At 39.5% G+C, this 25,361-nt stretch overlaps 1 protein-coding gene across 13 annotated transcripts in view; it reads left to right on the top strand.

The window, feature by feature from the left end:
• The window catches only part of NCOA3 (nuclear receptor coactivator 3), a 125,799-nt gene that overhangs the window by 87,559 nt on the left and 12,879 nt on the right, over positions 1 to 25,361 (top strand). For 11 of the 13 annotated variants that reach the window (XM_055545227.1, XM_055545222.1, XM_055545223.1 and 8 more), the window contains 15 exons: positions 6,647 to 6,751; positions 7,543 to 7,715; positions 8,199 to 8,299; positions 9,510 to 9,684; positions 10,108 to 10,296; positions 10,428 to 10,529; positions 11,023 to 11,163; positions 12,200 to 12,347; positions 13,297 to 13,688; positions 13,851 to 14,719; positions 15,645 to 15,780; positions 16,758 to 16,952; positions 21,595 to 21,858; positions 21,974 to 22,100; positions 23,311 to 23,482. In XM_055545227.1, the coding sequence (XP_055401202.1) occupies positions 6,666 to 6,751; positions 7,543 to 7,715; positions 8,199 to 8,299; positions 9,510 to 9,684; positions 10,108 to 10,296; positions 10,428 to 10,529; positions 11,023 to 11,163; positions 12,200 to 12,347; positions 13,297 to 13,688; positions 13,851 to 14,719; positions 15,645 to 15,780; positions 16,758 to 16,952; positions 21,595 to 21,858; positions 21,974 to 22,100; positions 23,311 to 23,482 (3,270 nt within the window). In that variant the 5' untranslated portion in view covers positions 6,647 to 6,665. The remainder of the gene's footprint in view (positions 1 to 6,646; positions 6,752 to 7,542; positions 7,716 to 8,198; positions 8,300 to 9,509; positions 9,685 to 10,107; positions 10,297 to 10,427; positions 10,530 to 11,022; positions 11,164 to 12,199; positions 12,348 to 13,296; positions 13,689 to 13,850; positions 14,720 to 15,644; positions 15,781 to 16,757; positions 16,953 to 21,594; positions 21,859 to 21,973; positions 22,101 to 23,310; positions 23,483 to 25,361) is intronic. The other 2 variants (XM_055545225.1, XM_055545226.1) reach the window with 1 other exon arrangement.

Raw genomic sequence — 25,361 nt, forward strand, 5'->3', positions numbered from 1 at the left:
CACAAAAGTTATGTTTCCTTCCTCCTTCCTTATTTATTTAGGAAAATGAAATATTTCAGTTGGTCTCTATGCCATTGGAGATTTACTGGGAAACATACCTCCTTGGGCCTCCCTGGTGGCTCAGCTGGTAAAGAATCCATCTGCAATGTGGGAGACCTGGGTTCGATCCCTGGTTTGGGAAGATCCCCTGGAGAAGGGAAAGGCTACCCACTCCAGTATTGTGACCTGGAGAATTCCATGGACTGTATAGTCCATGGGGTCGCAAAGAGTTGGACATGACTGGGTGACTTTACCTCAGTTTCACTTTACCTCCTTACCATTTTGGCTTGTCGTGGCTTTTCTTAGGTGCTCCCCCTCCCTGAATAACTTCTTGCTCACCTAATGGACACTGGCATTGTTGATTGATACCGCTTCCTTTTGGACATGGTGTACTTCCTGTATCTTTGACCATCTGCATAGTTTGTTGTACATAATCAAGATTTCCCCTCCTGTCTTAACTGTGAATAACCAAAAGGAAAGGTAGTTAATGCTGCTAAGCCACATGTCATTTTTGTGGCTTTTGAGCTGGCAGATACAGTTCTTTGTTGCTTTTAAAGAATGTTCCTTTTCTACCAGTTTGTTGTACTCTGTGCGTATATAAACTTAAACCTGTACCACAGCTTGGTTGTATTGTATAGAAAGGCCTGTAGTATTTATAGAGGAATTTTATCCAGTTCTGTAAGATTTTTGCTCATTTTAAATCTGATTTATCATGAATCTACTTATGACTTTTCCAAATAATACAGAAATAGGTAACATTATATTTTGAGAACGTTGAAAGTTATTATAAATTTATAGTGTTCTATATTGAAATAGTTGCATAGAATATTTTGCTTAAATGTCATTTTAAAGTGCACACTGTCATATTAATGTATTTAAGTAGTATAGCATAGAACTTTTAAGTAGAAACATTTCATATAAGGAAAATAATTGTAAAAATGACTCAAGGATCTAGACAGTTGAGTTTACATTGAAAGATAGAATACATTTTGGGCCTTTGAATCTGATTCAGTGAAAAGTGTTTTGCTCTAGTCTTTCGTTACTGTAGTGTCAGGGGTGTGAAAAGCCTTCTGTGATTAGGTTGTATTCTACCTGGAAGTGTGGTTGAGGTGTTACTCCAGTTTAACTGTCAGCCGGGGAGCATCTACATTCGCAACTTCAAAATATATTATGAACCTCACTATTGGATAAGAGTACAGGTTGTTTGGGAGTAGGGCAGGTATATTTTGTGGTCCTGATTTCTTTTCAGCTCAACTGTGTGGATGATAGTCTATCTGTAGGGGATCAGAATTTAGAAGGGTCTCAGTATCAAGACTGTCCCGACAGTGAGAGGTACTGGGAAACTCTTGTGCTGTATTATTTCCCCTTTGAATATGGATTTTACCAACTCTGTATATTCTTCAGACTAGATGGGCTATAATTTAAGATGTAAAAATGTAGGCTGTACAATTACTGATCTGTGTTTCTAAACTTTTCTGGGGGAGCAGAAATTAATCTACTTGTGGGCCTGGTACATGTTCCATTCCCCCCTCCCACCCTAATTCTTGATGAGTGACTGAAAATGGTCTAGATTTAGTGTGTATATGCTGTATATGCCATGAAAAGAATAACTTACAAAGCTAGACAATATAGCCCCCCAGATAAATATAGTTTGAGTCTGGCTCCACCAGTGAGAAGTAGACAACAGGCCTGGCAAGTAAAACAAATGCTTTTTATAGTTTTTTGTGCTCATAAATAAGATTAATGCCAAATAAATAGGAAACTGTGCATGAAGAGTTCGTTGTAGTCATCTGTTTTTAGGAATTATTGTATTACTGAATATGTGGAAACTTGTTTTTTGGGACTGAAATACTTCTGTTTGTTATTTCTCATGTTGAACATTTTCTTTAGTCGGGTGACATTTAAAGATACATTTATTCTACTTTGATTTTTTTGTTATACAGTATTTTGTCATTCAGACTTGTGTATCATGTGGTCTTTTAGGCATTGTATAGTGAAGGTAGTACCAAGGTTTATCTCTATCTAAGTAAGAGCTAGAAAAAAAAATCTGTCAATCCTGTTTCTAAAAAATGAAATTTGAAAATTATTTTATATCTTAAATAGTTATACCTTCATGTTTGAATAAACACCAGTACTGTGGTTTCAGATTAGAATCATGCACTGGTAGATTTTTGGATAATTATCTCTGTTACTAGAGATCATGGGACTTGGTGAAAGAGTAAACTCGGTAACATGTAGACTGCAGTCATATGCACGTTATAGCCTGCTGTTCTGTTAGATCAAGAGAAGGAGAGCCACGTGTGTATTTGGACATAGTGTTAGTTCCTCAGTCGTGTCTGACTTTTCACAACCCCCATGGACAGGCTCCTCTGTCCATGTAATTCTTCAAGCAAGAGTACTGGAGTGGGTTGCAGTTTGCTTCTCCGGGGTATTTTCCTGACCCAGGGATCAAACCCTGTTCTCCTGCATTGCAGGCAGATTCCTTACTGTCTGAGCCACCAGGGAAGCCCATATTTGGATATAGTTAGACATATTTAGGTTTCTTTTATATGTACATAAACATTGTCTTTACATGAATGATATGTGCACCTGTCTAGTTTACATGATAATTGTGATTACTGATTTCTTTCATACTAAGATTTTCAACATTCAGAAAACGAAGATCAATGGCATCTGGTCCATCACTTCATGGGAAATAGATGGGGAAACAGTGTCAGACTTTATTTTTTTGGGCTCCAAAATCACTGCAGATGGTGACTGCAGCCATGAAATTAAAAGACGCTTACTCCTTGGAAGGAAAGTTAGGACCAACCTAGATAGCATATTCAAAAGCAGAGACATTATTTTGCCAACAAAGGTCCATCTAGTCAAGGCTGTGGTTTTTCCAGTGGTCATGTATGGATGTGAGAGTTGGACTGTGAAGAAAGCTGAGCACCGAAGAATTGATGCTTTTGAACTGTGGTGTTGGAGAAGACTCTTGAGGGTCCCTTGGACTGCAAGGAGACCCAACCAGTCCATTCTGAAGGAGATCAGCCCTGGGATTTCTTTGGAAGGAATGATGCTGAAGCTGAAACTCCAGTACTTTGGCCACCTCATGCAAAGAGTTGACTCATTGGAAAAGACTCTGATGCTGGGAGGGATCGGGGGCAAAAGGAGAAGGGGACGACAGAGGATGAGATGGCTGGATGGCATCACTGACGTGATGGACGTGAGGGAGTTGGTGATGGACAGGGAGGCCTGGCGTGCTGTGATTCATGGGGTCGCAAAGAGTCGGACACGACTGAGCGATTGAACTGAACTGACTGAAGATTTTCATGGTTTTGATTCTCTATTGATATAATTATTGTCTCTAAAAATTCATTTTGGTGACATCCTATATCAGCCAAACAAGTAACAATTTAGCAAGTTTAATCTTTAAACTTTTTTGTAGATCAGAATGGAGGAAAATCTAAAATACGACTGCAGGGGTTGAATGTTCCATTTACTCAGTACTTTTCGAGGCATACTTATTGATCACCTGTTATATGCTAGGCACCTTAAGCTCTACTGGAGATCCAACTTATGTGTAACAGCAAAGTTAAGGAAATAGTACAAAGAATATAGAATAAATTATGTCTTTCAAGTTAAAGAAATGCTGTTATTCACTAAAGAGTTTGTTAATTTTGAGGATTCAGCTTGTGTTTAACATCAAAGTAAAGAAATAATATCTAAAATTTGGAGTATAAATTTTTAAATTATATTTTTAAAATAAATGTTATTATTCACTGGATGGTTGGCCGCACAATTTAAAAATAACCTGTGAATGAAACAAAAATATAAAGGTAATTGTATTGAGACATAGCTATTTCTGTTCATTAAGGAATCACTTTCTTTTTAAATATGAAGATTGGAAGTCAAAGCTGAATATGCATTTAACTTTATTTGTAAATAATTTTAAACTTAAAGTTGTAAGAAAAAGAATAGTACAAAGAATTAAACAATTTTTGCCCAACTGAGATTCAACCAGTGTCAGCAATTTGCTAGCCTCCTTTCTAGTCTCTTCTTCCCCCTCTTCCCCCATTCCTTTCTCTCTCACTTACTCACTCATAAGTATGTAAACCCTCCCTCCAACCATTGGAGGGTCCTTTGTCTACATAATGGCCTTTTTGTCCTAAATACTAAGAATAGGGATAGTTTCTTAAATAACCACAGTATAGAAATCAACTTCAGTAAATTTAACATTGGTAAAATACTGTATCTGTTGTCCATATTCTAAATTGTCAATAGATCTAATAATGTTGTTTATAGCATTTTCCCTGTCTAGAGCACAGAATTCAGTATAGGATCAAATATTGGATTTAATTATTGTTTCTCATTAGCTTTCTTTAATCTAGAATACTTAAAGACTTTGTCTTTTATGACATTGTCATTTTTGAAGAATATAGTACTGTGGCATTGTGGGATCTGGTTACCCTGTAAAATCATAACACTGGACCATTATGTAAGTTCTTGTCTCTCCTTTATTTTAACTTATGCTGTGAGGAAAAAAACACCAAGTTCTTGAAACATAACAGCTATTCAGCCATTACGTTTTTTTAACCAAAATTATTGGTAGAATAAATTTTGCTAGTGTTTAATTTAATTTAATACCTAGGATATCTGTAAAGATGATAATGTAATCTAAAACTCTGATTTTGTTTTTTCTGAAGCTGAATATTTTAAGTTTCTTGTGTGAAATTTTGCTTCTCTGTTGATTTGTCTCTCTTCCTGGCAGGATTGTGCCACCTAGTGGAAGCTTATGTCCTTCTGTGTAGGTTTCAAACTGTGGATAGAACGCAAGATGTTTTAACAAATTAAGAAAAAGTAGTTTGGCGTGTTTAAGCTTCTCTGTTGACTTGGAATTCTTTATAACAGCGTCTTCATAAACAAGAGTTTAGGACAAATAAATTTCTTGTTGAGTGAAGGCTCAGTTCAGTTCAGTCGCTCAGTCGTGTCTGACTCTGTGACCCCATGAACCGCAGCACACCAGGCCTCCCTGTCCATCACCAACTGCCGGAGTTTACCCAAACTCATGTCCAGTGAGTCAGTGATGCCATCCAGCCATCTCATCCACTGTCGTCCCCTTCTCCTCCTGCCTTCAATCTTTCCCAACATCAGGCTCTTTTCAAATGAATCAGCTCCTTTGCATCAGGTGGCCAAAATGTTGGAGTTTCAGCTTCAACATCAATCCTTCCAGTGAACACCCAGGACTGATTTCCTTCAGGATGGACTGGCTGGATCTCCTTGCAGTCCAAGGGACTCTCAAGAGTCTTCTCCAACACCACAGTTCAAAAGCATTAATTCTTCTGAGCTCAGCTTTCCTTATGTCCAACTCTCACTCCATACATGACTACGGGAAAAAACCATAGCCTTGACTAGAAGGACCTTTGTTGACAAAGTAATGTCTCTGCTTTTTAATATGCTGTCTAGATTGATCATAACTTTCCTTCCAAGGAGTAAGCGTCTTTTAATTTCATGGCTGCAGTCACCATCTGCAGTGAGTTTGAAGCCCAGAAAAATAAAGTCTGCCACTGTTTCCCCATCTATTTCCCATGAAGTGATGGGACTGGATGCCATTATCTTAGTTTTTTGAATATTGAGTTTTAAGCCAACTTTTTCACTCTCCTCTTTCACTTTCAAGAGGCTCTTTAGTTCTTCTTCCCTTTCTGCCATAAGGGTTGTGTCATATGCATATCTGATGTTATTGATATTTCTCCCAGAAATCTTGATTTCAGCTTGTGCTTCATCCAGCCTAGCGTTTCTCATAATGTACTCTGCATATAAGTTACATGTGCTAAAATTGTGAGTTACTGAGTATTTCTTTTTCCAAGAAGAAATACCCTTATTTTTTTAGAAATACCTATTTTTTAAGGTATTTTAGAAATACCTTATTTTAAAAAATACATTGTTTTTATCAATGCAGCTTTAATCAAGGCATATTTCCTTTCCACCAGTTAATATCAAAATAGTTGTTGCTCTGTGGATCTTGTCAAAATCCTCCCACTTGGATTTTTCTTGTTGTACATCTGCTTTGTAAGCAGAATGTTTTGGAGCTTACATATTATTTACAGAGTCTCAGCTTATTTTGAAGTAGCGGAAGAAAAACACATTGGATGATGAATACTAAAGAAATGATCTACAGGAAAAAAAAACACTACTTTGAAAATAGCTTGAAAATAATTTTTAGATTTATCATTCAAAGACTTTTTGCCAATTGACTAGATAAGATCTTATTTGTATATAATTATAATTTAGTATTTTATCAATTGGAGAGTTGACAGTCTCTTTTTATTAGATATGAAAAAGATGCCTTGTTCTTTGTGAGATATTCAGTATACACGTTACTTGGTCTTGAGAAGCACTTGTCCCAGGGTTGGACATTCTAATTAGTGGAGTATAAACTCTTGAGGTCTTCAGAACAGGTGTGTACTATAAAGAATATTGAGTCTTATCCAGCCATTTAAGGAAAAGTCCTAAATTACAAATTGTAGCCATTCAAGCATATTATGCCTTTATTAGAGTCATGGATATTTTACATGATATCTTATACAAAATAATAAGATATTTTTATCTTATTATTCTCTCTTAGTTGCTAATGTATATTCACGATGAGTGGGTTAGGAGAAAACGCCTTGGATCCACTGGCCCCTGATTCACGAAAACGCAAGTTGCCATGTGATCCTCCAGGGCAAGGGTAAGCAATTTATTTCCTGATGCTTCATCAAGATCACCTCCCCTTGCCTTTATTTGTTTGGTTTGAAGATAACATTTCAGCTTTCTGTTATTTGCTTTCTCTGGTTAGATTTTTATTGTTTATTTGTTTAAATATATAGTAACTGTGATACTGTAAGAAGCATTTCACAATGGAGGATGTAGGAGTTACAAATAGATAAGATTATTATAAGTAAGATAAGATTATTACAAGTAAGAATCTTTAGTATCCTTTAAGAACATGTTATAAATTGATATTTTGGCATTTGTGAGGTTTTATCATTCTTTTCCTGAGTGAAGTTAGAAGTTTAAAAAATAGAAATGAAATACTACATTTTATGCAGTGATACTTCATAGCTTTTGTAGTATTTGCCAAGGTCAGTATCACTTAGATTTCACTGTCAGGGTTGCAAAATAAAAAACAATCTTATCATCAATATAATTCATGAGTCCTTATTATTAATAAGTAGTTATTGCTGTTTAATTATTTGTTAATTTTACTGTCTCTTTGTGGTAAAGACTATCCCCATTTTCCAGATGATGAAGTGAAGCTAACTGACTAAGGCCACCAGGCTAACAACAGGTGGACTTGAGTTTAGGTTTGCACAGATTTCAACTGTATTATACTAGGTCTCCAAGACATTGTTTTGGGAGTCTCTGTGGGCTGAATTTACTTTGCTAGTATATGGATGTAATGGTATTGTGTAGGTACTGATTCTGCTCACAGCTTGATTGTGACTGATATATTTGTGGCGTTTTCCCCCCATTTCCCAGCCTTGCCTGCAGTGGTGAAAAGTGGAGACGGGAGCAGGAGAGTAAATATATTGAAGAATTGGCTGAACTAATATCTGCTAATCTTAGTGATATTGACAATTTCAATGTCAAACCAGATAAATGTGCAATTTTAAAGGAAACAGTAAGACAGATACGTCAAATAAAAGAGCAAGGTAATACAAAGTAAGAGAACACTCAAGTCTTCTGGCAGGAACTTGTTAACTGGGTTCACATTTGTCTTTTGCTCCGTTGTTGCTTAGATGGGAACTGCTGTTCCTTGAGGGCTAGTAGCCTCTGTGGTGCTCCATAGTTAGATTAGTTTGACCAGTGGACCAGTTGTGCTCCTTAGGACATAGTCACCAGAATTGGAAGGAGGCCAGGGCTGCTCACCCTGTTATTTGTTAGTTCCCTTTCAGGAAGCAGTGAAATAGTGCTTTTAGTAGGGAAAGAAAATCTGGAGTATCTTCTACGCTCCTGGGTAACTCAGAAGTTTAATTTTAACCTTTAGAAACTGTAGCATCATTTTCTTATCAGAAAGCACTGTTTATGTGCGCATGCACACCTGTGTGCCTCTTTGTTCTGAGAACAGTTTGAAGGTGCATTGAGACTGCAGCTGATACATATGCTATTTGTAGTACTACCTTATGTCTTTTCAGGAAAAGCTATTTCCAGTGATGATGATGTTCAGAAAGCTGATGTATCTTCCACAGGACAAGGAGTTATTGATAAAGACTCCTTAGGACCACTCTTACTTCAGGCAAGTATAAGGTTTTAGTTCTAAAGTAAGCGGTGTTGAATTAAAAAAAAAAAAAAGATAAAATTTTGGGTAGGATATGAGAGCAAAAAGAAAATGTTTCTTCTCATGAGATAGAACTCAGTATTCTGAATATGATTATAAAATGCTCTTATGTTTAAAATATATGTAACTCATGAGGTCCTATGTACCCCCCTCACCCCATGCATTTGGGCATATTTTTTTTTTTTTTATTGACTCAGACTTTTTGGGTGAATTTTCCCATAATTGATAGAATGGCACTATAATTTCATATTTTGGAGGAATTTTTAAGACTTTAGATATTTTTTGTAAGTAGTTGTCTTTAATAGATCTAGTTAACCTGTACTTTACAGAAGGTTTCTCTTCTGTACTTTACAGGTTTCTCTTACTTTAAGTGATGGCTAGAAGCCCTTTGTTAAAGCTCACTTATCAGATAATTTTGTTGCAGTTGGTTTGTTCCAACTACTTTTTAGTGGATCAGTTCAGTTCCTCTTTGTAAATTCTCACTACAGAGTGCTCTAGTTCTTATAGCTTGACTTGATACCAGATGGAAAGGGGGGAAGCATTCAGGGTGATTTTTTTTTTTTTTTTTTTAATTTTTAAAAACTCCTTTGAAGAAGTAATTTTTCAAAAATTAGATTATAAATTAATTCAAATTTCATCTTTACTATCATCTTTTCAAATCATCTATATTTTTCCTAGAACCCTTTATTGATGTTGCTAATGTTAATAGATATGATGGCTGATAGTCATTAAATCAACAGTTTTTTTCAAATTCTGTTTAGTACTAAGGCTGCCATAACAAAATGCCACAGGCTGAGTTGCTTAAACAATAGAAATTTATTTTTTACAGTTCTGGAGGCTGGAAGTCCAAGATCAAGGTGTTGGAAGTCTTGGTTTCTCCTGAGACCTGTCTCCTTGACTTGTAGATAGCTGCCTTCTCCTTGTGACTTCACGTGGCCTTTTCTCTCTATGTGTGCATTTCTGGTGTCTGTCTCTCTTCTCCTAAGAACACTAGTCCTGTTGGATTAGAGCCCTACTCTTATGACCTCACTTAACTTTAATTACCTCCTAAAAGGCCCTATCTCCAGATAGAGTCACATTGAGCTTTAGGGCTTCAACATACGAATTGTGGTTGGGGGTGGGATACAGTTCAGTCCATAATAGCCAGTGTTAACATATCCCACTTCAGGCATTGGATGGCTTCCTATTTGTGGTGAATCGTGAAGGAAACATTGTATTTGTGTCAGAAAATGTTACCCAGTACCTACAATATAAGCAAGAGGACCTGGTTAATACAAGTGTCTACAATATATTGCATGAAGAAGATAGAAAGGATTTTCTTAAAAACTTACCAAAATCTACAGGTAAGTTTTTAAAGTATATTTTCCAAGTAAGTTAAAAATTTTTTTTTCTTAATCATTTCTTAGAAAATTGAATATAATTTTGAAAGTCAAGTGATGACTATATAGAACAGGGAAAGCTGTAAATAACAAAATTTTCAAATATGAATTTAAAATTTGGTATACATTTCATGGGTCTAAGATATATAGTGAGTTACAAAATATGTGAGATACCTGTTGAATTTGAAATTGAAGTTATTCCAGTGTTTTATATATTGTCGCTTTGAACTGTATTGTACTGTGGAAGATGTATAATGAGAAAATATATACAGCTTAAATTCTTTTTTTCTTATTGGCAAATAGTTGATTTATAGCTTAAATTGTTGGTAATAGTCATGGACTGAATTGCTAGCCTTTATAAAACTCCTTTCTATTTGTTTCCTAAAGTTAATGGAGTTACCTGGACAAATGAGACCCAGAGACAAAAAAGCCATACATTTAACTGCCGTATGTTGATGAAAATACCACATGACATTCTGGAAGACATAAACACCAGTCCCGAAATGCGCCAGAGATACGAGACGATGCAGTGCTTTGCCCTGTCCCAGCCGCGGGCTATGATGGAGGAAGGGGAAGGTGAGAGCCATCACTTGCCCATGATGTTTTATCAAGCAATAGCAGCCACACTTGTTAATTCTTCCTAGTGAATTCCACAATCTTACTTGCCTATTGAATAGACGCATTAAAGGTTAACTTTTCTGTTGTAGACTTGCAGTCCTGTATGATCTGTGTGGCACGCCGCATTACCACTGGAGAAAGAGCATTTCCATCAAGTCCTGAGAGCTTTATCACTAGACACGATCTTTCAGGTAGAAACTGTGCATGTGTGTACATTTTGTTCATTTTGGAAAGTTTTATAAGTTAACTTTTTACAGCCTGTTCTTTTAAGTGCCCACGCCCACTGTCATGAATACTCTGCATGGATTATTTTTGATGTTTGTTATACAACCCTGAAAGAGACTCACTCAAACTGTAGGCATTTGAGTTGGGTGTGTTTGACACTTCAAATCCCTCAAATAAACCCAACAACAAAAAAAGGTAGAGGTACCTGGCTTTCTCTTCAAATTGCATTTCAAATCAGAAGCCAGTATTTCTTTTCTGTAACTTCAAACTCATTTTTCATAAACACTTTTCAAAAATGTGGGTAATTTAATGAGAATTACCGGGAGTAATTCTTGACCTGAGCATGAATTTTTAATTTTGGTCTGCCCTTTTGCCTATGAGAGTAAAGAATGAAAGCCATTGTAGTTAAATAAGGCACAATGATGAAATTAAACACAGTGGCAATTTTATGTTTAATAGGGAAAGTTATTACTATAGACACCAATTCACTGAGATCTTCCATGAGACCTGGCTTTGAAGACATAATCCGAAGGTGTATCCAGAGATTTTTTAGTCTTAATGATGGGCAGTCATGGTCCCAGAAACGTCACTATCAAGAAGGTAAGGAATTTAGAGGTTGATTCTTGATCTCATTTGTCGTCACGTTTGGGTGCTATCAGTTCAGTTCAGTTCAGTCGCTCAGTTGTGTCTGACTCTTTGCAACCCCATGAATTGCAGCACGCCAGGCCTCCCTGTCCATCACCAACTCCCGGATTTCACTCAGAATCAGTCCATCGAGTCAGTGATGCCATCCAGCCATCTCATCCTCTGTCGTCCCCTTCTCCTCCTGCTCCCAACCCCTCCCAGCATCAGAGTCTTTTCCAATAAGTCAACTCTTCGCATGAGGTGGCCAAAGTACTGGAGTTTCAGCTTTAGCATCATTCCTTCCAAAGAAATCCCAGGGCTGATCTCCTTCAGAATGGACTGGTTGGATCTCCTTGCAGTCCAAGGGACTCTCAAGAGTCTTCTCCAACACCACAGTTCAAAAGCATCAATTCTTCGGCGCTCAGCTTTCTTCACAGTCCAACTCTCACATCCATACATGACCACTGGAAAAACCAGAGCTGTGACTAGGTGGATCTTTGTTGACAAAGTAATGTCTCTGTTTTTGAATATGCTATCTAGGTTGGTCATAACTTCCCTTCCAAGGAGTAAGCGTCTTTTAATTTCATGGCTGCAGTCACCATCTGCAGTGATTTTGGAGCCCAAAAAAATAAAGTCTGACACTGTTTCCACTGTTTCGCCATCTATTTCCCATGAAGTGACGGGACCAGATGCCATGATCTTCGTTTTCTGAATGTTGAGTTTTAAGCAAACTTTTTCACTCTCCTCTTTCACCTTCATCAAGAGGCTATAGAGCCTTAAATACACACACACACACACACACACACATATGTGACAGTAGTTGTTTTCATCTGTGTCGGGAGGAAAATGATTGTTGAACATTGTTATTTTAGCCTGTTCCTAATTTTGGTGAGATTCAGTCTTTTGCTGGATTTTGAGGATTTTGGACTTGCATATTTACTTGCTTTTTTCCCCCTGTATGTGTTTGTTTTGCCAATTGTATTTGCGACTAATAGGATATTTCCCCCAACAGCTTATATCCATGGCCATGCAGAAACCCCGCTTTATCGATTCTCTTTGGCTGATGGCACTATAGTGACTGCGCAAACAAAAAGCAAACTATTCCGAAATCCTGTAACAAATGACCGTCATGGCTTTGTCTCAACCCACTTTCTTCAGAGGTAATGGTTGATTACTGTGAGTTCTCATGTTAAATGCAGTATTCTCAAGATGCTTTATTGTTAATGTAAAAAGGGAGAAAAATTAATGTGGGAAAATAGACAGGTTGTTGGGTTTGCTCAAGTGCACTTAGATTCCTGTAGTACGATGTTTGTTTTTTTAAGGTTACATTTCTATGTGAGAGTGAGCATTTGTTCATTAAATAATTAATTCCTGGGAAAGCTGGAGGATAGGAAGGCTAATGCGTAAAAGAATACATAAAATCTGACTATCTGTGTTACTTTTCATTTCTAATGATACATTACTTTTAAGAATGGAATTTAAAATTTGGAGGTAGACTTCAAGAAGAAATGGTTACTGTTGCTGTTGCTAACAGTAAATGAGCAACACATGAAGGAGCAGGATATTCACCCATAAATTATCTCGAGTAATTTGTAGGCACCTCCAGGTTAACCCCTCAGTATAGGGGAATTGCATAGGGAAAAGCCCCACCGAGATTCCAGCTATTATAACTTTGGGTCCTTTATGGTGCTCTCATGGTGTCACTCATTTAGATTCTGTGGCTTATTAAAATGTATGTTATTAGATTAATGACTGATCAATATTTAAATTGTTATGGTCACTAGGTATTGGAATGATGCTCAAGAAGTTAAGTTTCTGGGACTTTTCATCTTTTTTTTTTTTAATCAGACTCAGGCTTTTAACACATGCCTGTAATTAAAAAATTTTTAAACTTACTTGGCTGTTTTGGGCCTTAGTTGTGGTTTGTGGGCTCAGTAGTTGCTGTGTACAGGCTTGGTAGCCCAATGCCATGGGGGCTTTTAGTTCCCCAGCCACAGGTTGAACTGGCTTCCCCTGCACTGGAAGGCAAATTCTTCATCATTGGTCCACCAGGGGAGTCCCCATGCCTGTAATTTTTTAGTAGAACTGTGATGTTCTGTTTCTTTGCAGGGAACAGAATGGGTATAGACCAAACCCGAATCCTGTTGGACAAGGCATTAGGCCTCCAGCAGCTGGGTGCAACAATTCAGTAGGCGGCATGAGTATGTCACCAAACCCAGGCTTACAGATGCTGAGCAGCAGGACTTACGGCTTAACTGATCCTGGCACCACGGGGCAGATGAGTGGAGCCAGGTATGGGGCTTCCGGTAGCATAGCCTCCATGAACCCCGGGCCAGGCATGCAGTCACCATCTTCCTACCAGAACAGTACCTACGGTCTCAACATGAGTAGCCCTCCACACGGGAGCCCTGGTCTCGGCTCCGGCCAGCAGAATATCATGATTTCTCCTCGTAATCGAGGGAGTCCAAAGATGGCCTCACACCAGTTTTCTCCTGTTGCAGGTATTTGTGTTGCATTTTGTTTTATTTTTTAGTAATTCTTTTCTTCCATACCACTGTAATTCTTGTTAATTTATTTTAAAATAGAAACTTTGAACTGGTACGTGGTGTTTTTTACAGCATATGATAGTTTATTTCTTTTCCTGATTTTTTTTCCAAATCCAGGTGTGCACTCTCCCATGGGATCTTCTGGCAATACCGTGAGTCACAGCTTTTCTAGCAGCTCTCTGAGTGCCCTTCAAGCTATCAGTGAGGGCGTGGGGACTTCTCTTTTATCTACACTGTCTTCGCCAGGTCCCAAATTGGATAATTCTCCTAATATGAATATAACTCAACCAAGTAAAGTGAACAGTCAGGATTCCAAGAGTCCCCTAGGCTTGTATTGCGACCAGAATCCAGTGGAGAGTTCAATGTGTCAGTCCAATGGCAGAGATCACATTAACGACAAAGAAAGTAAGGAGAGCGGTGTGGAAGGGTCTGAGAATCAGCGGGCTTCTCTGGAAAGCAAAGGTCACAAAAAGTTGCTGCAGTTACTCACCTGTTCTTCTGATGACCGGGGTCATTCCTCCTTGACCAACTCCCCGCTGGACTCAAGTTGTAAAGACTCTTCCATTAGTGTCACCAGCCCCTCTGGGGTCTCCTCTTCCACCTCTGGAGGTGTATCCTCCACATCCAACATGCATGGGTCACTGCTGCAAGAGAAGCACCGGATTTTGCACAAGTTGCTCCAGAATGGAAATTCGCCAGCAGAAGTAGCCAAGATTACCGCCGAAGCCACTGGGAAGGACACTAGCAGCGCACCGTCTTGTGTAGAAGGAAACGTCAGGCAGGAGCAACTCAGTCCTAAGAAAAAGGAAAGTAATGCTCTGCTTAGGTATCTGCTGGACAGGGACGATCCTAGTGACACACTCGCCAAAGAGCTCCAGCCCAGAGTGGAGGGCGTGGGCAGTAAGCTGAGCCAGTGCAGCAGCTCCGCTGTGCCGAGCTCCAGTCAAGAGAAAGATGCTAAAGTTAAGACCGAAACAAATGAAGAGGTAACTTGTCTGCTGCATATTCCAGCTTGATCCTTACATTTCATCTTTTCTGTGTGTTAAAGGGTTATACACAAATTCTTACTTTGTTTTTTAGGTTTATTTAATGGAGGTTAATCTGGAACTGTCATTTTTTTGGTAACTCTTCTGAGCATCAGTAAAATATATTATGTAATTTAAAAATATCAGATGTGTACACTTTCAAATGTGACTTCACCTCATTAGCAGCCAATTTGAAATTTTTCATGAAGGTTTTTGTTGGAATGAGCACATTAGGTCATTAAGTGTATAGAAGAAATGGGAAAAAACCTTCTGAATTAAGGAAGATAATTTTGATTTTTACCTAAAGTCAAGTTTCATGTACATGATCACATTCTGTACAAACATTTCCCGGACACTGTGTAACGTCTCTGGGAGACACTAATATGCACCTGAGAAAATTAAAGTCTTGGAGAAGTTCTACTGTTAGGATGTCTGTTTAATTTTTTTGTGTTTCCCAAATGTACTGATCAAAAACTCTTTTTAAAGCATAGCTATGAATTTGTTGAACATCAGCTTGTCTTTATTATTAATCGTATGTGTTTTTAGAAGTATGTGTAGAGGCAGACGTTGCTGTCAGCTCATGATTCTGACTAACGTTTGCTGGAAAATATCCTTCAGTTTGAGAATTAAATATCTAGAGTAAATTTAAAAGTGCCCCTTTGAAAGCATTTCCAAACCTATCGATTTATCTCAGGATTTGAATCTGTGTTTTACTTTTAAGGTAGAAGTGTAGGGATAGTCATAATCAGCCAGCCTCTACGCTGGGCATTACCATTTAGAGTAACTGTTGTATTTCACTTGTTTCCGTTTCGTTTCTTCTGATGAATATGTTTATATGTATGTATCTCGTAATGAACACTGGTTAATTAAAAACAAATATTTTCAGGGATCCGGAGACTTGGATAATCTAGATGCTATTCTTGGTGATCTGACTAATTCTGACTTCTACAATAATTCCATACCTACAAGTGGTAGTAACCTGGGAACTAAGCCACAGATGTTTCATGGAGCTAATTCTCTGGGTAAGAAGGAACTAGATTTTATTCTTGCCGCCTTTTGAACTTTTCTGCAACCTGTGTGTACTCTTACATTAAGACTAGGACCCAACTTTAAAATGTGTACTCTGCCTTAGTATTTTTTTTACTAATTTATAACATAGATGCTTTAAAAACCTTTTTGTACAGTTTCCTATTTCTAACTAATATGGGGCCAGCAATCATGGAGCTTATAGGAAAATATTCTTCTTTGGTTGCTACAGGTGAGTCGTAGGTTCTGAGTCCCTACTAGTACCTTTATTTGTCTTGGCCACAGAGAATCAGATTAAAAAGCAAATCAAAACCTGTCCTTTGATACTAATTTACTTTGGTGTTTGCTGGTTTCACCTAACTTTTCGCCTGTATCTGAGTACTTCTAGATTCATCAGTGTAACAAGGATATATTACATGTATCAATTGAAAAAGAGTAATCCCACAATTATCTGGAAAGGTGGTTATTCATTTTTAGTGGCACTGTTTCCTCAACTATAATGCATAGATAATTAGATCAGTCTAATAGATTGGAAAAAAGATTTGGAAACGTTATGTTATAGTCCTTATTTGACTAGAAGCAACTTACCTGATTATATTTAAATGTAAAATTTTAAACTTTAAGTATGCATATTGAAGAACTTCCAGGACTTTGAAACATTGGTAAAATCTTTACTATTTAATATAAAGTGAAGCTGAATGTGAATGACCATGTCAGGCTGTAGAAAAGTGCCCAATACTTCAGCCCACACCAGGACTCTTGTTTTTTTACTTTATTTGAAATAGGAGGCCAATTTTCTTTATTCTTTTGAATTTCTTTTGGTGTTAAGTGTTTATTTTGTAAAAGAAGACAGTGTTCATTTTGGGAAGAAAGATATTCTTGGGTGGGTGGTATTGGTATTTATGTTTTGTACTTAATTATGTACTGCACCATCAGAAGATACTTACGTATCATGCTTCTGTGTTTTTAACAGGTTTGAGGAGTCCGCAGCCTGTACAGCCTGTCCGTCCTCCGTATAACCGGGCAGTATCTCTAGACAGTCCTGTTTCCGTTGGGTCAAGTCCTCCAGTAAAGAATATTGGTGCTTTCCCCATGTTACCAAAGCAACCCATGTTGGGCGGCAATCCAAGAATGATGGATAATCAGGAAAATTACGGCTCAAATATGGGTATGTTATTTCTAATTAATATCAGTTCAGTTCAGTCGCTCAGTTGTGTCTGACTCTTTGTGACCCCATGGACTACAGCATGCCAGGCTTCCCTGTCCATCACCAACTCCTAGAGCTTGCTCAAACTCATGTCCATTATGTCAGTGATGCCATCCAGCCATCTCATCCTCTGTCGTTCCCTTCTCCTCCTGCCTTCAGTCTTTCCCAGCATCAGGGTCTAATTTAAATTTCTTTTGGGAAAAGCAAATTTAAAATACTTATAGCCACTGAAATAGAGTTAAATAGGATTTTGAATAACAGGAGCATGTTTCTTTCATGAGCATCCTTCGCTTATTCTGTGTCTTGGTGATTTAAACTCTCAAGGAGGCTTTCTGTCCAAGGCATTTTCTTTTCTTTATTTTTTGGCTGTGCCATGTGGCATGTGGAATTTTAGTTCCACAACCAGGGACTGAACCTGTGTCCCCTGCACTGGGGACGTGGAGTCTTCACAATAAAGCAAGTTGTGAATTTTTTGATTTCCTAGTGCATAATAGTTAGGTTGCATTATACTGTAGTCTCGCTCTTTTTTTTTTTTTTTTTTTTTTTTTGAATTATATAGTTTTGGCTGTGCTGGGTCTTCATTGCTGTGTGGACTTATCTCTAGTTTTGGCGAATGGGCACTAGTCTTTGGTTGTGGTGTGTGGGCTTCTCATTGTGGTGGCTTCAGTTGTTGTGGTGCACAGACTCTAGATACGTAGACTTCGGTGCTTAACAGCTCCTAGGCTCTAGAGCCGGAGAAGGCGATGGCACCCACTCCAGTACTCTTGCCTGGAGAATCCCATGGACGGAGGAGCCTGGCGGGCTGCAGTCCATGGGGTCGCTAAGAGTCGGGCATGACTGAGCGACTTCACTTTCACTTTTCACTTTCTTGCATTGGAGAAGGCAATGGCACCCCACTCCAGTGTTCTTGCCTGGAGAATCCCAGGGACGGTGGAGCCTGATGGGCTGCCATCTGTGGGGTTGCACAGAGTCGGACACGACTGAAGCGACTTAGCAGCAGCAGCAGGCTCTAGAGCACAGATTCGATAGTTGTGGCATATGGACGTAGCTGCTTTAAGGTGTGTGGGACCTTCCCTGACCAGGGGTTAAACCAGGGATCCTCCTGAATTGGCAGGTGGATTCTTTACCATTGAGTCATCAGGGAAGCCTATACTGTAGTTTCTTAAGTGTGCAATAGTATTATGTCTAAAAAAGAATGTTGTTTGTGCCCAGTTCTTTCCCCATAGACTGTAGCATGGCAGGCCTCCCTGTCCTTCACCGTCTCCCGAAATTTGCCCAAGTTCATGTCTGTTGCATTGGTAATGCCATCCAGCCATCTCATCCTCTGATGCTGCCCTCTTCTCCTTCTGCCCTCAATCTTTCCCAGCATCAAGGACTTTTCCAGTGAGTCAGCTGTTCACATCAGATGACCAAAATATTGGAGCTTCAGCTTCAGCATCAGTCCTTCCAATGAGTGTTCAGGGTTGATTTCCCTTAAGATTGACTGGTTTGATCTCCTTGCTTTCCAAGGGACTTTCAGGAGTCTTCTCCAGCAACACAGTTCAAAGGCATCAATTCTTTGGCGTTCTGCCTTCTTTATGGTCCAGCTCTCACAACCGTACGTGACCACTGGGAAGACCATAGCCTTGACTGTATGGACCTTTGTCAGCAGAGTAATGTCTCTGCTTTTCAACACACTGTCTAGGTTTGTCATAGCTTTCCTGCCAAGAAGCAGCCATCTTCTGATTTCCTGGCTTCAGTCATCATCTGCAGTGATTTTTGGATCCCAAGAAGAGGAAATCTGTCACTGTTTCCACCTTTTCCCCTTCTGTTTGCCTTGAAGTAATGGGGCCAGATGCCATGATCTTAGTCTTTTTAATATTTAGTTCTAAGCTGGCTCTTTCACTCTCCTCCTTCACCATCATCAAGAGTCTTTTCGCTTTCTGCTGTTAGAATGGTATCATCCGCATATCTGAGGTTGTTGATGTTTTTCCCACCTATCTTGATTCCAGCTTGTAACTCATCCAGCCCAGCATTTCTCATGATTTGCTCTTCATATAGGTTAAACAGACAGGGTGACAGCAGAAAGTGCTGTTGTGCTCCTTTCTTAATCTTGAGCCAATCACTTGTTCCATACAGGGTTCTAACAGTTGCTTCTTGATCTGCATACAGGTTTCTCAGGAGACAGAGAAGATGGTCTGGTATTTCCATCTCTTTAAGAGCTTTCCATGGTTTGTTATGATCGACACAAAGGCTTTAGCTTAGTCATTGAAACAGAGATAGACTTTTTTTTGAATTCCCTAGCTTTCTCTATGATCCAGCAAATGTTGGCAGTCGGATCTCTGGTTCCTCTTCCTTTTCTACCCAGCTTGGGCTTCCGGAAGTTCTTGGTTAGCGTAATGCAGAAGCCTAGCATGCAAAATTTTAACCTTGACCTTACTAGCATGGGAGATGAGTGCAATTGTCCAATGATTAGCACATTCTTTAGTACTACCCTTCTTGGGAATTGGGATGAGGATTGACCTTTTCCAGTCCTGTGGCCGCTGCTAGGTCTTCCAGATTTGCTGACATATTGAATGTAACACCTTGATGGCATGATCCTTTAGGGTTTTGAATAGCTCTACTGGAATTCCATTGCATCCGCTAGCTTTATTAACAGCAAGATTCCTAAGGCCCACTTGACTTCAGTCTCGAGAACATCTGGCTCTGGGTAACTGACCACACCATCATAGTCATGTGGTTCATTAAGGTCTTTTTATGGTTCTTCTCTGTATTCTTTTTATCTCTATCTCTTCAGTGTCTACTAGGTCTCTACCGTTTCTGTCCTTTATTGTGCCTATCTTTGGGCAAAATGTTCCCTTGATATTTCCAGTTTTCCTGAAGAGGTGTCTGGTCTTTCTCCTTTTGTTTTCTTCTAGTTTTATGTACTGTTCATTGAAGAAGGCCGTCTTGTCTCTCTGTTCTATTCTTTGGAACTCTTCATTTAGTTGGATGTACTTTTCCCTTTCTCCCTTGCTTTTCATTTCTCTTCTTTCTTCAGCTATTTGTAAAGCCTCCTTAGATAACCACTTTACCTTCTTGCTTTTCCTTTTCTTTGGGATGATTTTGTTTGCTGTCTCCTGTACAACATTATGGGCCTCCGTCCATAGGTCTTCAGGCACACTGTTAGCTAGATCTAATGCCTTGAGTCTTACTCGTTACTGCACTGTATATTCATAGGGGAGTTGACTTAAGTCCTACCTGGCAGGCCTAGTGGTTATTCCCGCTTTCTTTAGTTTAAGCCTGAATTTTGATATGAGAAGTTTGATGATCCGAGCCACAGTCAGCTCCATGTCTTGTTTTTGCTGACTGTATATAGCTTCTCCATCTTTGGCTACAAAGAATGTAATCAACTTGATTTTGATATTGACCATTTAGTGATGTCCATGTGTAAAGTCATCTCTTGTGTTGTTGAAACAGGATGTTTGCTATGACAAGTGCATTCTCTTGGCAGAATTCAGTTAGCCTTTGCCTTGCTTCATTTTGTTCTCCAAGGCCCAAACTTGCCCATTACTCCAGGTATCTCTTGACTTCCTACTTTTGCATTCCAATCCCCAGTGATGAATAGACTATCTTTTTTTGGTGTTAGTTCTAGGAGGTCTTCTAGGTCTTCATAGAACTGATTAATTTCAGCTTTTTCGACCTCGGTGGTAGGGGCGTAGATTTGAATTGCTGTGATGTTGAATGGCTTGCCTTGGAAATGAACCAAGATCATTCTTTCATTTTTGAGGTTGCACCCAAGTACTGCATTTTAGACTCTCTCGTTGATTATGAGGACTACTCCATTTCTTCTATGGGATTCTTGCCCACAGTAGTAGATGTAATGGTCACCTAAATACACCCATTCCCGTCCATTTTAGTTCAATGTTTTCTAAGATGTCGATGTTTATTCTTGCCATCTCCTGCTTGACTACATCCAATTTACCTTGATTCGTGTACCCTAATATTCCAGGTTCCTATGCAATACTGTTCTGTACTGCATCGGATTTTACTTTCATCACCAGACACATCCACAACTGAGTGTTGTTTTCGCTTTGGCCCAACCGCTACATTCTTTCTGGGGCTGTTAGTAGTTTTCCTCCACTCTTCCCCAGGAGCATACTGGACACCTTCAGATCTGGGGGACTCATCTTTTGGTGTCATATCTTTTTGATATGAAGCTATGAGCCATGCTGTATAGGGCCACCCCATATGGACAGGTCATAGCAGAGCGTTCTGACAAAACGTGATCTACTAGAGGAGAGAACGGCAAATCACACCTGTATACTTGCTGTTAGAAACTCATGAACCGTATCAAAAAAGAATGTACATACTTTAACTTAAAAACATGTTATTGCTAAAATATGCTAACCATCATCTGACAACACAGGGTTGCCACAGATCTTCAGCTTGTAAAAGTGGCAGTATACGCAAAGCACAGTATAGCAAAGGTGTGCCTGTGGTGGCCCGTCAGAAATTGTTGACCAGCCCTAATCTGAGAATGACAAAGCACTTTTTTGTCAAGGATCTTTGTCTTAATGATCGCATCTGTATGACATAAGAATTTCTTTCCAGTATGGAAAATACCTCATCATTTCTGTTTCAGGTGGGCCAAACAGAAATGTGACTGTGAATCAGGCGCCTTCTTCAGGAGACTGGGGCTTACCGAGCTCCAAGGCCAGCCGCATGGAACCTGTGAATTCAAATGCCCTGGGGAGACCAGGAACTGATTATAATGCTTCTTTACCCAGACCTGCCATGGGTGGCTCGATGCCCGCCATGCCACTTCGGTCCAATAGCATCCCAGGTGCGAGACCAGTGATGCAGCAGCAGCAGCATCAGCAGCCACAGCCACAGATGCTTCAGATGCGTAAGTAGCCCCTTCAGAAGAAAAGAAAACTGGATGTTTTAGGCCAGCTTTTGCCATTGACTTATTTGAACATTTACCCCACCCACCTTTTTTTTTTTTTTTTTTGCTCCCCCAGGGCCTGGTGAGATTCCCATGGGGATGGGGGTCAGTCCTTATGGCCAAGCAGCACCATCAAACCAACCTGGTTCCTGGCCAGATGGCATGTTGTCCATGGAACAAGGCCCTCATGGGACCCAAAATAGGTGGGGTTTTATTAAGTGGCTCTATAAAGAATGGAAGCATTGGATTATGTAGAAGGGGGTTAGAGCATAGGAACAAACCTGGAAGAGAATGAGAAAAACTCTCTATGAATGAGGTACTCATTGCCATCTGTGTGTAAAATAACGCCGAGACAGCAGGCAGTGGTGGTGACTGGAGAGGGAAGAGACCATCAGGACGGTCGAGTGGTCATGCCTGGAGCTTCCATGTGCCAGTTGTCTCTCATAATGTAACAGTCCTCTTCCATGCAGAGGGGGATAAGCTAGCACTAGTTTGACAAGATAAATGGTGCTCAGAGGATGAGCCTTGCTTTTCTGAGAAGTTCATTATTAAGGATTGGAGAATTCTTTTTTAAAATTGTTTAAAACATTTCAGGGATGAAGGTGGAAGTAAAATAAAGCACTCTTCTATTTTTGTGGATTATGCCTGTATTTCACTTTCCAGCTTTGTCAGTAACTCATTTGCATGAAAGAGGCCACCTGTCAATGTCAGCTTTAACTTGAGTTCTACAATAAATTAAACAAATGAAAACGAATTGATCTGTTGAAAAGATGGAAGTGTGATTACATGAGTTTATTAGCTTGATTGTTGCTCTGCTTGGTAGAGAGCGAATAGTTGCATCACAGAATTTTTCTGAGGCTGGATATATTGTCTAGCTCCGTGCTCCTGTAATATGTCGGAAAGCTGTGGCATTGCTGTGGGTGTGTGGGGTGTGTCGTACGTGAGCTCTGTGGGCCATGTATGAAACCAGGTTATTTTGGTAGATCCCCAGACTCAGTGCAGCATGTCTCCCTTTTTTCTTTCTTTTTTTGATTTTTCCAACCTGCAAGTGTCCTAACTGTCACTTCTCTTCTAGTAGGGTCTTGAAGACACTGCCCTCTGCATTCCTCCCATCCTTCTCCCTGCCCCTGCCAAATCTCTGCTGTCCTCTAAATATCTAGCAGTTACGTTTTGGTGGTGGGGTTGGAAGTTGTGAGCTAGGATATGGTGGTTGAAGATGACCTGGTGAGGTTTAGAATGATGGGTCTTGAATTTAAATTGATGCCACTTGTTCTACTCTGCTGTTCTGTTAGTTCATAATTAATACTTGTATCATTTGAGTTACTGCATGTTAAAAATATTGTGTGGGGTTACTTTGCCTTTTTTTCCAAAGAGGAAAAACACCATTGAAGTTGATTACATGTCTCTTTTTAGGCCAATTCTTAGAAATTCCCTGGATGATCTCCTTGGGCCACCTTCTAACCTAGAAGGCCAGAGTGATGAAAGAGCATTGTTGGACCAGTTGCACACACTCTTGAGCAACACAGATGCCACAGGCCTGGAAGAGATTGACAGAGCTTTGGGCATTCCTGAACTTGTAAATCAGGTAGGTAGCAGTACCATGGAAGTAGAAGTGCATGTGTGTGTACCATGGAAGTAGAAGAGTGTGTGTGTGCGTGTGTGTGTGTGTAGTGTGTGGTGTGTGTGTGTGTGTGTGTATAAAAGAGCTCTGGGCATTCCTGGACTTGTGTACCATGGAACTAGGGGGGAATGTGTGTGTCTGTGAGAGAGAAGCCATGTATGACAGTACGTAATCTTTCCTTTTCCTTATGATAAAACACTGGGTTCATGGATATGAGCATTAAATTTAGAAAATACTTTTTAATTGTGATAGAACAAACAGCAGTTTGCTGTTTTATAAAGATGTCACATTTTAGGCACCCACAGAAATGATCCAGTTAAAACCACTATGCAGTTTTTAAAATGCTGCTTTTTGCTTATGTTATAATATTGAATCCTTATTTTTATAATTAACTTCTCTTTACTACCTAGCAGACGAGTGTATACCCTGAGGAGGCAGACTTTTTTTGTGTGGTAAACAAAACCTGTTTACAGTGGTAAATCTGTGACCATCTCAACACCACCATCTCTTGTTTGCAGTCATCTGTTCAGCTGTATGAAAATATGCCCTTTATGAATCTATTTTTTGAAACATAAATTTTGTAGTGGATCTTTTCATATATAGGATGCATGTTTGGGGGCACTGTTTCAGTCTGTGTGTTCAGTGATAAGCGGGGAATGGTCGTTGGTTCTCAGGCTTTGTTGGAGAAACAGACAGGTATAAAAACGTGTGTACTCTAATGTGGCAGCACTCTACAGAGCTTTTTAAAGGGTGGGTGAGAAATGCAGAGCAGTGATGATGTCCTCCTGGGGGTACCAGCCGTCTGTGACCCTGCTGGGGAGGAGTGGTGTCTTACTGGCTGGGGGAGGACGTGAGGGTCACATGAGGACCAAGAAACTAACTGCTGCTAGGATTTTACTGAAGCTGAAAATAGCGTCTTTGTCCTCATGATAAAATAGTTAATGGTGCTTATATAAAAATCTGACAATCACAGAAAGTTGAACATCCTCCATAATCTTGGCACAAAGAATCATAAGTAACTTTTGAGTGTATGTATATAAAAAGAGAGTAGGCTAAATATACTTTGGCAGTCTGTTTTACCTTAAGAAAGTCATCGTCAGTCATCTTTTTTGTTTAACATATACGTCTTTAATGGTCAGATAGTATCCATTTTATTAAACACTCTTTAACCAGTTATCTACTGATGAAAATGTAATTGTTCCTAAGTATTGTTATAATTCTGTGAATTACGTCCATCTTGTTCACGGAGGCTGTTTTCTTAGCCACAATCCAAGAGAAAGGATGATTGGGTTAGAGTGCTTATTTTAGAGGTTTATCTACATACTCTCGGGTGGTTTTCCTGAACGATTGCACAGCTGCTTTTCTGCAGCAGCGTGTGATGACTACAGTCCGTCCCCCTCACCAGCACTGCTGGCCCGGCCCCTGGAGGAGAGAGCCCACGGTGTGAGTGAGCAAGTGATCGGACAAGTACTGAACATGATTGTTCTTGCCAGTCTAAGGGCCAGCACAGATTCGTGTTTTAAATCATATTTATCTGTTTAGCAAGATTGAACATATTTTGTATTTTCTGGTGATTGAGATGTGTTTAATAGTTCCGATGGGTTTTTATTTTGTTGATCTCAGATGGTGCTTTTTGTTTAGCTATTAATTTGCTTGTTGATTCCCAGGTGGCTCAGCTGGTCAAGAATCCGCCTGCAATGCGGGAGACCTGGGTTTGATCCCTGGGATGGGAGGATCCCCTGGAGAAGGGAAAGGCTACCCACGCCAGTATTCTGGCCTTGAGAATTCCATGGCCTTGAGAATTCCTATATAGTCCAAAGGTTGCAAAGAGTCGGACACAGCT

This window comes from Bubalus kerabau, chromosome 13 (assembly GCF_029407905.1).
Source record: "Bubalus kerabau isolate K-KA32 ecotype Philippines breed swamp buffalo chromosome 13, PCC_UOA_SB_1v2, whole genome shotgun sequence".
In the NCBI taxonomy this organism is placed as follows: Eukaryota; Metazoa; Chordata; class Mammalia; order Artiodactyla; family Bovidae; genus Bubalus; species Bubalus kerabau.